We start from the raw sequence: 20,320 nt of genomic DNA on the forward strand, positions 1-20,320 counted from the left end.
AATCCGTTTTACTGTGAAACCAGACACTGACACAAGGAGAGTCATTCAGCTGTCAGCTAGTCATTCTGCTAGGCTACAGCCCACTAGGTTCAGGCTTCAGCCCGCTAGGCTAGCATAGAATCCCACCCGTCTCCTATACCTGTCCTTCAGATCAAAACACGAAACCTCTTTAAGCAAAACACAGATTTCATCCAATACATCCTGCAAAATCAAATGCATGTTTTATTAGCCTCTAAAAAAAATGCTTTAAAGAAATCAGTGGTGGGGTTCAGCCAGACTGCTGGGTGGAGGTTGAGGTGAATCCATATTAATCAGTGGTAGAGTTCAGCCAGACTGCTGGGTGGAGGTGAATCTATATTAATCAGTGGTAGGGTTCAGCCAGACTGCTGGGTGGAGGTGAATCCATATTAATCAGTGGTAGGGTTCAGCCAGACTGCTGGGTGGAGTTGAATCCAAATTAATCAGTGGTAGGGTTCAGCCAGACTGCTGGGTGGAGGTGAATCCATATTAATCAGTGGTAGGGTTCAGCCAGACTGCTGGGTGGAGGTGAATCTATATTAATCAGTGGTAGGGTTCAGCCAGACTGCTGGGTGGAGTTGAATCCATATTAATCAGTGGTAGGGTTCAGCCAGACTGCTGGGTGGAGGTGAATCCATATTAATCAGTGGTAGGGTTCAGCCAGACTGCTGGGTGGAGGTGAATCCATATTAATCAGTGGTAGGGTTCAGCCAGACTGCTGGGTGGAGGTGAATCCATATTAATCAGTGGTAGGGTTCAGCCAGACTGCTGGGTGGAGGTGAATCCATATTAATCAGTGGTAGGGTTCAGCCAGACTGCTGGGTGGAGGTGAATCCATATTAATCAGTAGTAGGGTTCAGCCAGACTGCTGGGTGGAGGTGAATCCATATTAATCAGTGGTGGGGTTCAGCCAGACTGCTGGGTGGAGTTGAATCCATATTAATTAGTGGTAGGGTTCAGCCAGACTGCTGGGTGGAGGTGAATCCATATTAATCAGTAGTAGGGTTCAGCCAGACTGCTGGGTGGAGGTGAATCTATATTAATCAGTGGTAGGGTTCAGCCAGACTGCTGGGTGGAGGTGAATCTATATTAATCAGTGGTAGGGTTCAGCCAGACTGCTGGGTGGAGGTGAATCCATATTAATCAGTGGTAGGGTTCAGCCAGACTGCTGGGTGGAGGTGAATCCATATTAATCAGTGGTAGTGTTCAGCCAGACTGCTGGGTGGAGGTGAATCCATACTAATCAGTGGTAGGGTTCAGCCAGACTGCTGGGTGGAGGTGAATCCATATTAATCAGTGGTAGGGTTCAGCCAGACTGCTGGGTGGAGGTGAATCCATATTAATCAGTGGTAGGGTTCAGCCAGACTGCTGGGTGGAGGTGAATCCATATTAATCAGTGGTAGGGTTCAGCCAGACTGCTGGGTGGAGGTGAATCCATATTAATCAGTGTTAGGGTTCAGCCAGACTGCTAGGTGGAGGTGAATCCATATTAAACAGTGGTAGGGTTCAGCCAGACTGCTGGGTGGAGGTTGAGGTGAATTCATATTAATCAGTGGTAGGGTTCAGCCAGACTGCTGGGTGGAGGTGAATCCATATTAATCAGTGGTAGGGTTCAGCCAGACTGCTGGGTGGAGGTGAATCCATATTAATCAGTGGTAGGGTTCAGCCAGACTGCTGGGTGGAGGTGAATCCATATTAAACAGTGGTAGGGTTCAGCCAGACTGCTGGGTGGAGGTTGAGGTGAATCCATGAAGAGGTCCAGAGTTCGGCTTCGTTCTGTTTTCCTTCCCCACCGAGACAGACCTGGTTTTATCCAGTTTAAACTGGACTGAACCGGTCAGTAGAACAGTAAACTAGTCTGAAGCAGTTTGGAGCACAGTGATCCACTTTGAACCAGTCTGATCTGGTTTGTCTCTATGAAGCACAGTGACTAACCCAGCTGAGATCCGGTCGGTAGATACAGAACTCTGCTGTGGAACCAGAACCAGCCAGGTAGAATCCTCACAGTTCTAATGCAACGGTAACCCGATATATATACACTGATAAGACTAATAACTAATACAAGCTTTGAAAGGCTTGTTGATCAGAAGAGTGAAACTATACCACAGGTCTTCTACGTAAATAGAGTATAATACTGCCTTATGGAACCATCGTCTGTTAACAACAATAATAAAAACAGTTGATTATATTATTATCATTATTTATATAAAATACATTAAAATGCACGATATACACAAAGCAAAGTGACTAAATTAGTCAATGCTTTAATAATTGGCACAGTTATTTATGTCTGTTATTGTACAGGCAATGAGCTGTCAATATCACAGTGAAATGACACCTACGGCTGGGCTGTATTACAACACTGGAACCGCTGCTAGTCTATAAACTGACTGTCATGTTGGCCTACACATTCTAGAGTCAGGTTGTTACTATGGAGACACATCTTCTGCTTCTGCCAACACTAGTAGGCAAGTAATAATATATGTGATAAATATTCCCAGTAATTCCTTGATTGATATAAAACAGAAAATAGATAAAGATTTAGATAGACGTATATTTTAAATAGCCATGGTGTTGACGTGCTTTATGTTGCTTGTAAGGAGAATAAATAAATAATGTAGATATAATTTTAAAATCAGCTGTACCAGCTGTACTAAAGGATCAGTCTAGAGGAACGCGTCTTTAGTTAAATCAGCTGTACTAAAGGATCAGTCTAGAGGAACGCGTCTTTAGTTAAATCAGCTGTACTAAAGGATCAGCCTAGAGTCTTTAGTTAAATCAGCTGTACTAAAGGATCAGTCTAGAGGAACGCGTCTTTAGTTAAACCAGCTGTACTAAAGGATCAGTCTAGAGGAACGCGTCTTTAGTTAAACCAGCTGTACTAAAGGATCAGTCTAGAGGAACGCGTCTTTAGTTAAATCAGCTGTACTAAAGGATCAGTCTAGAGGAACGCGTCTTTAGTTAAACCAGCTGTACTAAAGGATCAGCCTAGAGGAACGCGTCTTTAGTTAAATCAGCTGTACTAAAGGATCAGTCTAGAGGAACGCGTATTTAGTTAAACCAGCTGTACTAAAGGATCAGTCTAGAGGAACGCGTCTTTAGTTAAATCAGCTGTACTAAAGGATCAGCCTAGAGGAACGCGTCTTTAGTTAAATCAGCTGTACTAAAGGATCAGTCTAGAGGAACCCGTCTTTAGTTAAACCCGCTGTACTAAAGGATCAGCCTAGAGGAACGCGTCTTTAGTTAAATCAGCAGTACTAAAGGATCAGCCTAGAGGAACGTGTCTTTAGTTAAACCAGCTGTACTAAAGGATCAGCCTAGAGGAACGCGTCTTTAGTTAAACCAGCTGTACTAAAGGATCAGCCTAGAGGAACGCGTCTTTAGTTAAACCAGCTGTACTAAAGGATCAGCCTAGAGGAACGCGTCTTTAGTTAAACCAGCTGTACTAAAGGATCAGCCTAGAGGAACGCGTCTTTAGTTAAACCAGCTGTACTAAAGGATCAGTCTAGAGGAACGCGTCTTTAGTTAAACCAGCTGTACTAAAGGATCAGTCTAGAGGAACGCGTCTAGTTAAACCAGCTGTACTAAAGGATCAGTCTAGAGGAACGCGTCTTTAGTTAAACCATTTGTACTAAAGGATCAGTCTAGAGGAACGCATCTTTAGTTAAACCAGCTGTACTAAAGGATCAGTCTAGAGGAACGCATCTTTAGTTAACCCAGCTGTACTAAAGGATCAGTCTAGAGGAACGCATCTTTAGTTAACCCAGCTGTACTAAAGGATCAGTCTAGAGGAACGCGTCTAGTTAAATCAGTTGTACTAAAGGATCAATCTAAAGTTAATTCCCTCCAATTCTGCACATTTTGCCATTGTGTATTCTATCAGTCTAACTCTCAACAATAAGTTGAGACACCAACTGTTCCCCCCTTCCCCCCAAACATATATATATTTTTTAATTGCTCATGCGTCTCGTGGGCCTCGACTTGCCCATTCCTGGTCTAGAGGAACATGTAGTTTCTACGGTCTTAAGGTGGCGATTAGTTGTATGGACAGTTGGGAGGTACTCCTGACAGACCCAGTCAACTGGAGGACACCAGAGCTAGGCCATGGAACCTCCTCTTCTCCCTCTCCCTTGGAGCGTCTCTCGCTGAGAATTCAGTCTAGATATCCATAATGTCAATCCAAACAACCATGTCCCGGTCACCAGTCAGAGACATCTGTCCCCATTGTCTCTTGTAGGTCCTGTAGGGGACAGGAGCTCTAACCAGAGGTCCTGCCATTCATCCGTCCCTAGTCTGTCTCTAGGAGCTGTGTGTGTGTGTGTCTCTGGGCGTTTCTGTCCTTAAACCACAGTGCTGATGCCGCTGTGTTTGGTCTTGGTGGAGGATGGATTGGGGGTGGGAGGCAGTGGGTGGTGGTGAGGAGGGGGAGGAGGATGAGAGGAGGAGGGGGCAGACCCAGGGGCAGGGGGGTGGTAGTGGTGGTGGTGGTGGTAGGGTGGAGGGTTCTGGCAGTACTGGGCTCCTTGAAGCAACTGGGCCTGTGTATCTGCCTGGCTCTGGGCCGTCTGGTGTTGGTTGGAGGGATGCGCGGTACGGAAGTTGAGGGTGGGGTGCTGGGGGGACAGGGAGGGGGACTTGGACCTCTTGGTTCCAAACAATGAGCCCAGGAGGGAAGAGGTGGTGGGGGCGGAGTGTCCTCTGGAAGGACCGCCTCTGTCTCGGGAAGACGTGGCTCTGCGTCTCATGTGGGGACTGGGGTGGCTAATGATGGAGCCCTGTGGACCAGAGAGGACAGTTAGGACACAGACAAAGCAATCAGTCACACTGTGAAGTTACTAACAGTGGTTACACTGTGGAGCAGACAGTACAGTCAGAACATACTGTAGACTTGGCAACCATTTCCCAGGGCAGACCAGACAATTGATCAACCACTGATCAACTAAACTGGTCCTGGAGAGATACAGGAATGTGCAGGGTTTCGCTCTACCCCAACACTCAACTGGTCATTAAGATCTTGTAAGCTGAATCAGGTTGTGTCAGTGCAGGTCTGGAACCAAAGCCTGCACATCATGTAGCTCTTTAGGACGAGGATTGTGGAATATATCTTAGCCTCTGTTTTCAGGAACAGAACAGGTGACATTAAACAAGGCTGTTTCAAAGGAACCTTCATGGCCATGCTGCATCCAGACCAGGCAGGAGAATTTATAAAGGATTATATTATGTTCACACCTGACATTCAAATCAAATCAAATCTTATTTGTCAAATACGCCAAACACAACAGGTGTTCACTTTACGGTGAAATGCTTACTTACACCCCTTAACCAACGAGGCAGAAATAGAGTTAAGAAAATATTTACAAAAAATACACCATCGGTCAAAACTTTTAGAACCCCTACTCATTCAAGGGTTTTTCTTTATTTTTACTATTTTCTACATTGTAGAATAATAGTGAAAACATTAAAACTATGAAATAACACATATGCAATCAAGTAGTAACCCAGAAAAAAAGGGTTAAACAATTAAAAATATATTTTATATTGAGATTTTTCAAATAGCCACCATTTGCCTTGATGACAGCTTTGCACACTTGGCATTCTCTCAACCAGCTTCATGAGGTAGTCACCTGGAATGCATTTCAATTAACAGGTGTGCCTTGTTAAAAGTTAATTTGTGGAATTTCTTATCTTAATGTGTTTGAGCCAATCAGTTGTGTTGTGACAAGGTAGGGGTGGTATACAGAAGATAGCCCTATTTGGTAAAAGACAAAGTCCATATTATGGCAAGAACAGCTGAAATAAGCAAAGAGAAATGACAGTCCATCATTACTTTAAGACATGAAAGTCAGCCAATGCGGAACATTTCAAGAACTTTGAATGTTTCTTCAAGTGCAGTCAAAAAAACCATCAAGCGATATGATGAAACTGGCTCTCATGAGGACCACCACAGGAATGGAAGACCCAGAGGATACGCTCAGTAGAGTTACCAGCCTCAGAAATTACAGCCCAAATAAATGCTCCACAGAGTTCAATAAAAAAAAAAAAATATTTATTTATGAAAACTTAATGATGGTGTTGGAGTGGTGCCTGAGCGTGCAGTCATGAGTAAACAGGGAGTACAGGAGGGGACTGAGCACGCACCCCTGAGGGGCCCCAATGTTGAGGATCAGCATGGCGGTTGTGTTGTTGCCTACCCTCACCACCTGGGGGGCGGCCCGTCAGGAAGTACAGGATCCAGTTGCAGAGGGATGTGTTTAGTCCCAGGGTCCTTAGCTTAGTGATGAGCTTTGAGGGCACTATGGTGTTGAACGCTGAGCTGTAGTCAATGAACAGCATTCTCACATAGGTGTTCCTGTCCAGGTGGGAAAGGGCAATGTGGAGTGCAATAGAGATTGCGTCATCTGTGGATCTGTTGGGGCGGTATGCGAATTGGAGTGGGTCTAGGGTTTCTGGCATGATGATGTTGATGTGAGCCATGACCATCCTTTCAAAGCACTTCATGGCTATAGACGTGAGTGCTACAGGGCGGTAATCATTTAGGCAGGTTACCTTTGCTTTATTGGTTCACAGGGACTATGGTGGTCTGTTTGAAACCTATTCCAGACTCGACCATGGAGAGGTTAAAAATGTCAGTGAAGACACTTGCCAGTTGGTCAGCGCATGCTTTGAGTACACGTCCTGGTAATCGTCTGGCCCCGCGGATTCGTGAATGTCGACCTGTTTAAATATGTTGCTCACATAGGCTACGGAGAGCGTGATGTTTCATACCCTACATTACTCATCTCATATGTATATACTGTACTCTATACCAGCTACTGCATCTTGCCTATGCCGTTCGGCCATCACCCATTTCTACATTATTATATACACATTCGTATTCATTCCTTTACACTTGTGTGTATAAGGTATTTGTTGTGGAATTGTTAGGTTATATTACTTGTTAGATATTACTGCATGGTCGGAACTAGAAGCACAAGCATTTAGCTACACTTGCATTAACATCTGCTAACCATGTGTATGTTACAAATACATTTGATTTGATTTAAAAGACATTTAGCTCATCTGGTAGGTGCGCGTCACAAGGCAGCTCGCGTCTGGGTTTCCCTTTGTAGTCCGTAATAGTTTTCAAGCCCTGCCACATCCGACGAGTGTCAGAGCCGGTCTGGTAGGAATCAATCTTAGACCTCTATTAATGCTTTGTCTGTTTGATGGTTTGTCGGAGGGCATAGAGGGATTTCCTATAAGCATCCGGATTAGTGTCCTGCTCCCTGAAGCGGCAGCTCTAGCCTTTAGCTCGGTGCAGATGATGCCGGTAATCCTTGGCTTCTGGTTGGGAAATGTACGTACGGTCACTGTGGGGACGACGTCGTCGATGCACTTATTAATGAAGCTGGTAACTGAGGTGGTATACTCCTCAATGCCTTTGAATGAATCCCGGAACATATTCCAGTCTGGGCTAGCAAAACAGTCCTGTAGCGTAGCATCGGCATCATCTGACCACTTCCGTATTGAGCGAGTCACTGGTACATCCTGCTTTAGTTGTTGCTTGTAAACTGGAATAGAATTATGGTCAGATTTGCCAAATGGAGGGAGATGAGGAGCTTTGTATTTGTCTCTGTGTGTTTTATAAAGGTGGTCTAGAGTGTTTTCCTCTGATTGCACATGTTACATGCTGGTAGAAATGAGGTAAAATGGATTTAAGTCATCCTGAATTAAAGTCCCCGGCCACTAGGAGTGCCGCTTCTGGATGAGCATTTTCTTATTTGCTTTATGGCATGCATTTCACGATGTGCTAGCTGGAACTTTACTTTGGGATATGTCTGTTGATATCTCAGGCATGCATTTCACGATGTGCTAGCTGGAACTTTACTTTCAATGAAACATCTGGGAATGATCAACGACATCGCCATATTGCTGAAAATAGATTAATGACATCTTCATGAAATCTCATCTTGTTCCTGACCAATAGGATCTATCATTGCTGCTCTGTCCTGACCTATAGAATGTAGAGTTGCTGCTCTGTAGCTCAGTAGAGAAGGAGTTAGGCTCAGGTAGAGGAGAGTAGAGAGGGTTGGAGAGGAAGAGGTTTTCTTGGTGCATAGTGTCACAACTGTCTCAGTTGAACAAACAGCAGAAAGAAAACGACAACAAAATAAACGAAACAACCAGAAACAGACTAACAAGAGATCAATGATCAGAGTAACTGTGCGGTATAGTAATTAGCTGTATTAGTCCATCATGCTGCAGAATGGACAGAAAACAGACTAACAAGAGATCAATGATCAGAGTAACTGTGCGGTATAGTAATTAGCTGTATTAGTCCATCATGCTGGCAGAATGGACAGAAAACAGACTAACAAGAGATCAATGATCAGAGTAACTGTGCGGTATAGTAATTAGCTGTATTAGTCCATCATGCTGCAGACTGGACATAAAACAGACTAACAGGCAGGCCAAGCATGCAGCAGATGGTATCCCGATCCCCCCCTCCACTCCTGAAGACAACCAGGGTGAAGAAGAGCATGAGCCCAGCCACTGAGACCAGCACTAGTAAGAAACAAAAGATACAGGAACAGAGAACAGGGTGTAGGAACAGAGAACAGGGTGTAGGAACAGAGAACAGGGTGTAGGAACAGAGATCAGGGTGTAGGAACAGAGAACAGGGTGTAGGAACAGAGAACAGGGTGTAGGAACAGAGATCAGGGTGTAGGAACAGAGAACAGAGAACAGGGTGTAGGAACAGAGAACAGGGTGTAGGAACAGAGAACAGGGTGTAGGAACAGAGATCAGGGTGTAGGAACAGAGATCAGGGTGTAGGAACAGAGATCAGGGTGTAGGAACAGAGAACAGAGAACAGGGTGTAGGAACAGAGAACAGAGATCAGGGTGTAGGATCAGAGAACAGGGTGTAGGATCAGAGAACAGAGAACAGGGTGTAGGAACAGAGAACAGAGATCAGGGTGTAGGAACAGAGATCAGGGTGTAGGAACAGAGAACAGGGTGTAGGATCAGAGAACAGAGAACAGAGAACAGGGTGTAGGAACAGAGAACAGAGATCAGGGTGTAGGAACAGAGATCAGGGTGTAGGAACAGAGAACAGAGAACAGGGTGTAGGAACAGAGAACAGGGTGTAGGATCAGAGAACAGGGTGTAGGAACAGAGAACAGAGAACAGGGTGTAGGAACAGAGAACAGGGTGTAGGAACAGAGATCAGGGTGCAGGAACAGAGAACAGAGAACAGGGTGTAGGAACAGAGAACAGAGGACAGGGTGTAGGAACAGAGAACAGGGTGTAGGAACAGAGAACAGGGTGCAGGAACAGAGAACAGAGAACAGGGTGTAGGAACAGAGAACAGAGAACAGGGTGTAGGAACAGAGATCAGGGTGTAGGAACAGAGAACAGAGAACAGGGTGTAGGAACAGAGATCAGGGTGTAGGAACAGAGAACAGGGTGTAGGAACAGAGAACAGGGTGTAGGAACAGAGAACAGGGTGTAGGAACAGAGATCAGGGTGTAGGAACAGAGAACAGAGAACAGGGTGTAGGAACAGAGATCAGGGTGTAGGAACAGAGAACAGAGAACAGGGTGCAGGAACAGAGAACAGGGTGTAGGAACAGAGATCAGGGTGTAGGAACAGAGAACAGTGTGTAGGAACAGAGATCAGGGTGTAGGAACAGAGAACAGGGTGTAGGAACAGAGATCAGAGAACAGGGATCAGGGTGTAGGAACAGAGAACAGAGAACAGGGTGTAGGAACAGAGATCAGGGTGTAGGAACAGAGAACAGAGAACAGGGTGTAGGAACAGAGAACAGAGAACAGAGATCAGGGTGTAGGAACAGAGAACAGAGAACAGGGTGTAGGAACAGAGATCAGGGTGTAGGAACAGAGAACAGAGAACAGGGTGTAGGAACAGAGAACAGAGAACAGAGAACAGGGTGTAGGAACAGAGAACAGAGAACAGGGTGTAGGAACAGAGAACAGGGTGTAGGAACAGAGATCAGGGTGTAGGAACAGAGAACAGAGATCAGGGTGTAGGAACAGAGAACAGAGAACAGGGTGTAGGAACAGAGATAAGGGTGTAGGAACAGAGAACAGAGATCAGGGTGTAGGAACAGAGAACAGGGTGTAGGAACAGAGAACAGGGTGTAGGAACAGAGATCAGGGTGCAGGAACAGAGAACAGGGTGTAGGAACAGAGAACAGGGTGTAGGAACAGAGATCAGGGTGTAGGAACAGAGATCAGGGTGTAGGAACAGAGAACAGGGTGTAGGAACAGAGAACAGAGAACAGGGTGCAGGAACAGAGAACAGGGTGTAGGAACAGAGAACAGGGTGCAGGAACAGAGAACAGGGTGTAGGAACAGAGAACAGGGTGCAGGAACAGAGAACAGGGTGTAGGAACAGAGAACAGGGTGTAGGAACAGAGAACAGGGTGTAGGAACAGAGAACAGAGAACAGGGTATAGGAACAGAGAACAGAGAACAGGGTGTAGGAACAGAGAACAGGGTGCAGGAACAGAGAACAGAGAACAGGGTGTAGGAACAGAGAACAGAGAACAGGGTGTAGGAACAGAGAACAGGGTGCAGGAACAGAGAACAGGGTGTAGGAACAGAGAACAGGGTGTAGGAACAGAGAACAGAGAACAGAGATCAGGGTGCAGGAACAGAGAACAGGGTGTAGGAACAGAGAACAGAGAACAGGGTGCAGGAACAGAGAACAGGGTGTAGGATCAGAGATCAGGGTGCAGGATCAGAGAACAGGGTGTAGGAACAGAGAACAGGGTGTAGGAACAGAGAACAGAGATCAGGGTGTAGGAACAGAGAACAGGGTGTAGGAACAGAGAACAGAGAACAGGGTGCAGGAACAGAGAACAGGGTGTAGGAACAGAGAACAGGGTGTAGGAACAGAGAACAGAGAACAGGGTGTAGGAACAGAGAACAGAGATCAGGGTGTAGGAACAGAGAACAGGATGTAGGAACAGAGAACAGGGTGTAGGAACAGAGAACAGAGAACAGAGATCAGGGTGTAGGAACAGAGAACAGGGTGTAGGAACAGAGAACAGGGTGCAGGAACAGAGAACAGGGTGTAGGAACAGAGATCAGGGTGTAGGAACAGAGATCAGGGTGTAGGAACAGAGAACAGGGTGTAGGAACAGAGAACAGAGAACAGAGATCAGGGTGTAGGAACAGAGAACAGGGTGTAGGAACAGAGAACAGGTTGTAGGAACAGAGAACAGGGTGCAGGAACAGAGATCAGGGTGTAGGAACAGAGATCAGGGTGCAGGAACAGAGATCAGGGTGTAGGAACAGAGAACAGAGAACAGGGTGTAGGAACAGAGATCAGGGTGTAGGAACAGAGAACAGGGTGTAGGAACAGAGAACAGGGTGTAGGAACAGAGAACAGAGAACAGGGTGTAGGAACAGAGAACAGAGAACAGGGTGTAGGAACAGAGAACAGGGTGTAGGATCAGAGAACAGGGTGTAGGAACAGAGATCAGGGTGTAGGAACAGAGAACAGGGTGTAGGAACAGAGAACAGGGTGTAGGAACAGAGAACAGGGTGTAGGATCAGAGAACAGAGATCAGGGTGTAGGAACAGAGAACAGGGTGTAGGAACAGAGATCAGGGTGTAGGAACAGAGAACAGGGTGTAGGAACAGAGAACAGGGAACAGAGAACAGGGTGCAGGAACAGAGAACAGGGTGTAGGAACAGAGAACAGAGAACGGGGTGCAGGAACAGAGAACAGGGTGTAGGAACAGAGAACAGAGAACAGGGTGTAGGATCAGAGAACAGGGTGTAGGATCAGAGAACAGGGTGTAGGAACAGAGAACAGGGTGCAGGAACAGAGAACAGAGAACAGGGTGCAGGAACAGAGAACAGGCTGTAGGAACAGAGAACAGAGAACAGGGTGTAGGATCAGAGAACAGGGTGTAGGAACAGAGATCAGGGTGTAGGAACAGAGATCAGGGTGTAGGAACAGAGAACAGAGAACAGGGTGTAGGAACAGAGAACAGAGAACAGGGTGTAGGAACAGAGATCAGGGTGTAGGAACAGAGAACAGGGTGTAGGAACAGAGATCAGGGTGTAGGAACAGAGAACAGAGAACAGGGTGTAGGAACAGAGAACAGAGAACAGGGTGTAGGAACAGAGATCAGGGTGTAGGAACAGAGAACAGAGATCAGGGTGTAGGAACAGAGATCAGGGTGTAGGAACAGAGAACAGAGAACAGGGTGTAGGAACAGAGAACAGGGTGTAGGAACAGAGAACAGGGTGTAGGAACAGAGAACAGGGTGTAGGAACAGAGATCAGGGTATAGGAACAGAGATCAGGGTGTAGGAACAGAGATCAGGGTGTAGGAACAGAGAACAGGGTGAAGGAACAGAGAACAGGGTGTAGGAACAGAGATCAGGGTGTAGGAACAGAGATCAGGGTGTAGGAACAGAGATCAGGGTGTAGGAACAGAGATCAGGGTGTAGGAACAGAGAACAGGGTGTAGGAACAGAGAACAGAGAACAGGGTGTAGGAACAGAGAACAGGGTGTAGGAACAGAGAACAGAGAACAGGGTGTAGGAACAGAGAACAGAGATCAGGGTGTAGGAACAGAGAACAGAGAACAGGGTGTAGGAACAGAGAACAGGGTGTAGGAACAGAGATCAGGGTGTAGGAACAGAGATCAGGGTGTAGGAACAGAGAACAGGGTGTAGGAACAGAGAACAGAGAACAGGGTGTAGGAACAGAGAACAGAGATCAGGGTGTAGGAACAGAGAACAGAGAACAGGGTGTAGGAACAGAGAACAGGGTGTAGGAACAGAGATCAGGGTGTAGGAACAGAGAACAGGGTGTAGGAACAGAGAACAGAGATCAGGGTGTAGGAACAGAGAACAGAGATCAGGGTGTAGGATCAGAGAACAGGGTGTAGGATCAGAGAACAGGAACAGAGATCAGGGTGTAGGATCAGAGAACAGGGTGTAGGAACAGAGAACAGGAACAGAGAACAGGGTGTAGGATCAGAGAACAGGGTGTAGGATCAGAGAACAGGGTGTAGGAACAGAGAACAGAGAACAGGGTGTAGGAACAGAGAACAGGGTGTAGGAACAGAGAACAGAGAACAGGGTGTAGGAACAGAGAACAGGGTGTAGGAACAGAGAACAGGGTGTAGGAACAGAGAACAGAGAACAGGGTGTAGGAACAGAGAACAGAGAACAGGGTGTAGGAACAGAGAACAGAGAACAGGGTGCAGGAACAGAGAACAGGGTGTAGGAACAGAGAACAGAGAACAGGGTGTAGGAACAGAGAACAGAGAACAGGGTGTAGGAACAGAGATCAGGGTGCAGGAACAGAGAACAGGGTGTAGGAACAGAGAACAGAGAACAGGGTGCAGGAACAGAGAACAGGGTGTAGGAACAGAGAACAGAGAACAGGGTGTAGGAACAGAGAACAGAGAACAGGGTGTAGGATCAGAGAACAGGGTGTAGGATCAGAGAACAGGGTGTAGGAACAGAGAACAGAGAACAGGGTGCAGGAACAGAGAACAGGGTGTAGGAACAGAGAACAGAGAACAGGGTGTAGGAACAGAGAACAGAGAACAGGGTGTAGGATCAGAGAACAGGGTGTAGGATCAGAGAACAGGGTGTTGTGTGTTCAAAGTGCACAGCATCATCACAGAGCGATACATAAATATAGCGAGAAGCCAGACGCCAGTGACATGCAGTAGATTATTGTCTTCCTACTTACTTCAGTATTGCTGTCTAGTGATCCAGCACTGCTGCGGCGCTCACGCTTACCTGAGCAGGACAGAGGTTAGACAACCAATCAACACACAGGAACTATCTGACTTACAGCAGGACAACCAATCAACACACAGGAACTATCTGACTTACAGCAGGACAACCAATCAACACACAGGAACTATCTGACTTACAGCAGGACAACCAATCAACACACAGGAACTATCTGACTTACAGCAGGACAGGCCATAGCAGAGGTTAGACAACCAATCAACACACAGGAACTATCTGACTTACAGCAGGACAACCAATCAACACACAGGAACTATCTGACTTACAGCAGGACAGGCCATAGCAGAGGTTAGACAACCAATCAACACACAGGAACTATCTGACTTACAGCAGGACAACCAATCAACACATCTAGCATACAGGTATTGGTTGCTAGGGATCTGTACAGGTGAATCTACACTACATATACAAAAGTATGTGGACACCCCTTAAAATTAATGGAATTGACTATTTCAGCCACAACCTCTGCTAACAAACGTATAACATCGAGCACACAGCCATGCAATTTCCATAGACAAACATTGGCAGTAGAATGGCCTTACTGAAGAGCTCAGTGACTTTCAATGTGGCACCGTCATAGGATGCCACCTTTCCAACAATTCAGTTCATCACATTTCTGCCCTGAAACGTCTAGTAGCAACAATGGCACAACCGTGAAGTGGTGGGCCACACAAGCACACAGAACGGGACAGCCGAGTGCTGAAGCGCTTAAAAATAGTCTGTCCTCAGTTGCAACACTCACTACCGAGTTCCAAATTGCTCTGGAAGCAACGTCAGCACAATAACTGTTTGTCGGGAGCTTCATGAAATGGGTTTCCATGGCCGAGCAGCCGCACACAAGGCTAAGATCACCATACGCAATACCAAGCGCTGGCTGGTGTGGTGTAAAGCTCGCCGCCATTGGACTCTGGAGTGATAAATCACACTTCACCATCTGGCAGCCCGACAGACGAATCTGGGTTTGGCAGATGCCAGGTGAATGCTACGATGTGCCAACATCTAGTGGAAAGCCTTCCCAGAAGAGTGGAGGCTGTTATAGCAGCAATGTTCCAACATCTAGTGGAAAGCCTTCCCAGAAGAGTGGAGGCTGTTATAGCAGCAATGTTCCAACATCTAGAGGAAAGCCTTCACAGAAGAGTGGAGGCTGTTATAGCAGCAATGTTCCAACATCTAGTGGAAAGCCTTCCCAGAAGAGTGGAGGCTGTTATAGCAGCAATGTTCCAACATCTAGTGGAAAGCCTTCCCAGAAGAGTGGAAGCTGTTATAGCAGCAATGTTCCAAACATCTAGTGGAAAGCCTTCCCAGAAGAGTGGAGGCTGTTATAGCAGCAATATTCCAACATCTAGTGAAAGCCTTCCCAGAAGAGTGGAGGCTGTTATAGCAGCAATGTTCCAACATCTAGTGGAAAGCCTTCCCAGAAGAGTGGAGGCTGTTATAGCACTAATGTTCCAACATCTAGTGGAAAGCCTTCCCAGAAGAGTGGAAGCTGTTTTGGCAGCAATGTTCCAACATCTAGTAGAAAGCCTTCCCAGAAGAGTGGAGGCTGTTATAGCAGCAATGTTCCAATATCTAGTGGAAAGCCTTCCCAGAAGAGTGGAGGCTGTTATAGCAGCAATGTTCCAACATCTAGTGGAAAGCCTTCCCAGAAGAGTGGAGGCTGTTATAGCAGCAATGTTCCAACATCTAGTGGAAAGCCTTCCCAGAAGAGTGGAGGCTGTTATAGCAGCAATGTTCCAACATCTAGTGGAAAGCCTTCCCAGAAGAGTGGAGGCTGTTATAGCAGCAATGTTCCAACATCTAGTAGAAAGCCTTCCCAGAAGAGTGGAGGCTGTTATAGCAGCAATGTTCCAACATCTAGTGGAAAGCCTTCCCAGAAGAGTGGAGGCTGTTATAGCAGCAATGTTCCAACATCTAGTAGAAAGCCTTCCCAGAAGAGTGGAGGATGTTATAAACTCAGCAAAAAAAGAAATGGCCCTTTTTTCAGGACCTGGTCTTTCAGATAATTCGTAAAAATCAAAATAACTTTACAGATCTTCATTGTAAAGGGTTTAAACACTGTTTCCCATGCTTGTTCAATGAATCATAAACAATTAATGAACATGCATCTGTGGAACGGTCGTTAGGACACTAACAGCTTACAGATGTTAGGCAATTAAGTTCACAGTTATGAAAAGTTAGGACACTAAAGAGGCCTTTCTACTGACTCTGAAAAACACAAAAATAAAGATGCCCAGGGTCCCTGCTCATCTGCGTGAACGTGCCTTAGGCATGCTGCATGGAGGCATGAGGACTGCAGATGTCCATACTGTGAGACGCCTAAGACAGCGCTACAGGGAGACAGGACGGACAGCTCATCGTCCTCGCAGTGACAGACCACGTGTAACAACACCTGCACAGGATCGGTACATCCGAACATCACACCTGCGGGACAGGTACAGGACGACAACAACAACTGCCCGAGTTACACCAGGAACGCACAATCCCTCCATCAGTCCTCACCAGACATCACCGGGAACAACTTCGCCTAGATGAAATTATTTTTTTTAAGGATGGATGGGCAAAACTAAGTTTGTTAATTTGTGTTTTTAAAAAGTTTCTAGAAGCGAAGAAGCAGGGTGTTCCATGATGTCATATCCTGTGTTTAATCGATTGGTTGCTTACTGTGTAATCTGCATTGCCATTGGCTAGTTCTGACTGGTTAATCACTTTGTTTTTGTCATGATTTGTATTTGTATGAGCGTTACACCGAGGCCTGTACTCTGGAGTGGGATCGATTTGGAGGTGGAGGGTCCGTCATGGTCTGGGGCGGTGTGTCGCAGCATCATCGGACTGAGCTTGTTGTCATTGCAGGCAATCTCAACGCTGTGCGATACAGGGAAGACATCCTCCTCCCTCATGTGGTACCCTTCCTGCAGGCTCATCCTGACATGACCCTCCAGCATGACAATGCCACCAGCCATACTGCTCGTTCTGTGCGTGATTTCATGCAAGACAGGAATGTCAGTGTTCTGCCATGGCCAGCGAAGTGCCCGGATCTCAATCCCATTGAGCATGTCTGGGACCTGTTGGATCGGAGAGTGAGGGCTAGGGCCATTCCCCCCAGAAATGTCCGGGAACTTGCAGGTGCCTTGGTGGAAGAGTGGAGTAATCTCACACAAGAACTGGCAAATCTGGTGTAGTCCATGAGGCGGAGATGCACTGCAGTACTTAATGCAGCTGGTGGCCACGCCAGATACTGACTGTTACTTTTGATTTGACCCCACTTTGTTCAGGGACACATTTTTCAATTTCTGTTAGTCACATGTGTGTGGAACTTGTTCAGTTTATGTCTCAGTTGTTGAATCTTGTTATGTTCATACAAATATTTACACATGTTAAGTTTGCTGAAAATAAACGCAGTTGACAGTGAGAGGACATTTATTTTTTTGCTGAGTTTAGCAGCAAAAGGGGGGACCAACTCCATATTAATGCTCATGATTTTGGAATGAGATGTTTGACCAGCAGGTGTCCACATACACTACATGACCAATAGTATCAGCCTTACTACAAAGCTGTAGGTCTGTGTTATAGGTTTTGGTTTTTGTATTTATGTTTTGAATTTGGACTTTAGCACATATGGCGCAACGAGTGGTGTCACCGAGTCAATGTGTTACATCTGTGCTGGTTGCCATCTCATTAGTCATAGTGTGTTACACCTGTGCTGGCCCAGGTGCTATTTAAGAGTGGCTGGCCCAGTGCTCCAGTTGTCTTGAGAGATGCGGAGGGTTAACACCTTCAGTTGGCGCTCCCTATTTGATTTCTAGAAAAGCATTGCTTTGTCTGATCTTCGCTGTTTTCGTTTCGCACCACCTTTTTGGTTTGATTCCTGTCTAAGTTTGTAGTGGGTTTTTCTTTTGTTTGCCTCTTGCTGGGTGCTCAAGGTGGGTGTCTTTAAGGTCCCAGTTGTTGTTGCTAGTCAACTTTCAGTGGACTCCCCCCCATGAGTGTCTTTCAGTGGACTCCCCCATGAGTGTCTTTCAGTGGACTCCCCCATGAGTGTCTTTCAGTGGACTCCCCCATGAGTGTCTTTCAGTGGACTCCCCCATGAGTGTCTTTCAGTGGACTCCCCCATGAGTGTCTTTCAGTGGACTCCCCCATGAGTGTCTTTCAGAACCTCAATGACTCTGTTAGTTCCCTCGTCTGTTTGAGCGTCATTTTGTTTTTACTTGCTGGGGAACGTATGTCTGCCTAGTGGCCACTAGGGGGTGTCTTGTCAGTGACAGCTAGCTAGAACCAGTCTCATGGAGGGGTGGGGGTCACAGGAGAGACAGAAGGGAAGTTAGCACGGAAGGGAGAGAGGATTCTACAGTAAAACAGAGAGAACATGTGATGTGTGCAGAGAGAACAAGTGATGTGTGCAGAGAGAACAAGTGATGTGTGCAGAGAGAACATGTGATGTGTGCAGAGAGAACATGTGATGTGTGCAGAGAGAACACGCGATGTGTGAAGAGAGAACATGTGATGTGTGCAGAGAGAACATGTGATGTGTGCAGGGAGAACATGTGATGTGTGCAGGGAGAACATGTGATGTGTGCAGGGAGAACATGTGATGTGTGCAGAGAGAACATGTGATGTGTGCAGAGAGAACATGTGATGTGTGCAGAGAGAACATGTGATGTGTGCAGAGAGAACATGTGATGTGTGCAGAGAGAACATGTGATGTGTGTGTAGTGACAATTTTCTATAGGCTTTACCTGGATTAACAATAGAACATTAAGTAACGTTCCTGCTAACAGGCTGAGTGCATTAGTCAACACGTCCATCTGTCCCTAGTAGCACACAGAGACACCTTGTTAAACTGAGACTCAGACTGTGCTTCACCTGACCATTCACCTACAGTACAGCCGCTACTGGCCCAGAGGAGGAATCTGCTCTTCATTTCATAACTGAGTCATCACATCTAGTGAAGTGAGTATCATACCAGCAGCTACTGCCTAGAGAGGAGACTACAGAGCTCTACCTCATGTCACAAGGCACTACACATACTAGTGACATAGAATACATCTGAAATGGCACCCTATTCCCTATATAGTGCACTACTTTAGCCCAGAGCACTATTCCCTATATAATACTCTACTTTAGACGGGTCGAATCCAAGATGGCGTAGCAGTCAAACGTCCTTTGTCCTCGTCTTGTCCCGTGTATATATATTTTATATATTTTTCTTCGCGTATCTTTTTATATATATATTTTTTTCTTCTTAAAAAATCAACTTCAAAACACTCTCCTGCAACCCACCTCACCAAATGTGGTGCGGATCTGTTTTTTTTCCTCAAAAGTATTATTCACCTCGTATCCGAAATCTACAACAGAAGCTAACAAGCTAACCAGAAGTTAGCCAGCTCACAAGCTAACGTTAGTAGTTCAGCTAACCACAGCTAGCGCTCATCAGCTATCCTTTAGCTCAGAAAACTATTGCCAGTTTTGTACGACGCGACTCAGACCAGAGCATACCAGACCTATTTTCTCTCCATATCCCCGGATTTTTACCGCAAGCTCTGGACATTTACACCTGGATCTTGCAGCTAACTAGCTGCTATCCGAGTGACTATTGGCTAACATCAATTCCGGAGCTAGCCAGCTGAAGAGTTCCATCAGCCACTCCTGGGCTACAATCACCTATCCGGACCCGTTTTACTGCCGATGCGGAGCCCCACCGGTCCTTCACGACTGGGATACCGACGTTATCTGCCCGAGGGAGTTATTCAACTGGCCCCTCCATCGCGACGTAACCTGAACGCCCATATGCTAACTGCGGCCCGCTAATCGTTAGCTGTCTTGAGCATATCGGCTGCTATCTGAACAGGTCTATCGAACAATCTTCTTAGGCCACTATAACTATTTTGACAATTGGATTGGTCCCATCTACCACACGGAACCCCACTAATCTACCGACGGAAATGCACGGCGTGGCTAAAAACAGACCTCCATCTTCTGCTAGCTTGCTACCCATGACTAGCTGTCTGAATCACGAAGCTAGCACCAGTTAGCAAACACAATTCTACAATTCACAACCTCTCTTTCGCCATCGCCATCCGGCTTGGATTCTCTGTCGACACGACCACGTCTGTTCTGCAGACGAATACCCCATCCGCTGTGCCCTCAACTGGCCTCCGTCTGAGCAGACCCCCTCCGTCTGAGCAGACCACCCCCCGGGCTACTAACTTTAAACGCCGCGGGCTAGCTTAGTGGAGGCCTCACTGCTCCATCTACGGCTGCCCCCTGGACACTTTGATCACTTGGCTACATAGCTGATGCCTGCTTGACTGTCCATTAATTCACGGTACTCCATTCCGTTTATTTGTGTTTTATCTGTCGGCTCTGTGCTTTAACTCAGGATCTGTGTGTAGTTAATCCGACCCTCTCTGCCTAGCCGTCGCCATTTTTACCTACTGTTGCTGTGTTAGCTGACTAGCTGCTGTTATATCACCTGTTGTTTTAGCTAGCTCTCCCAATCAAGACCTGCAATCAC

General features: G+C 46.5%; 1 protein-coding gene across 2 annotated transcripts in view; it reads right to left on the reverse strand.

The window, feature by feature from the left end:
• Positions 1-2,248: 2,248 nt before the first annotated feature.
• LOC129842152 (IQ motif and SEC7 domain-containing protein 1-like) overlaps positions 2,249-20,320 on the reverse strand; it is a 274,873-nt gene continuing 256,801 nt past the window's right edge. Inside the window, exons 13-14 of one of the 2 annotated variants that reach the window (XM_055910566.1) lie at positions 13,745-13,794; positions 2,249-4,793 (exon numbers count right to left, since the gene is read on the reverse strand). In XM_055910566.1, the coding sequence (XP_055766541.1) occupies positions 4,359-4,793; positions 13,745-13,794 (485 nt within the window). In that variant the 3' untranslated portion in view covers positions 2,249-4,358. The remainder of the gene's footprint in view (positions 4,794-13,744; positions 13,795-20,320) is intronic. The other variant, XM_055910567.1, reaches the window with a different exon arrangement.

This window comes from Salvelinus fontinalis, unplaced genomic scaffold, assembly GCF_029448725.1.
Source record: "Salvelinus fontinalis isolate EN_2023a unplaced genomic scaffold, ASM2944872v1 scaffold_0018, whole genome shotgun sequence".
Classification (NCBI taxonomy): domain Eukaryota; kingdom Metazoa; phylum Chordata; class Actinopteri; order Salmoniformes; family Salmonidae; genus Salvelinus; species Salvelinus fontinalis.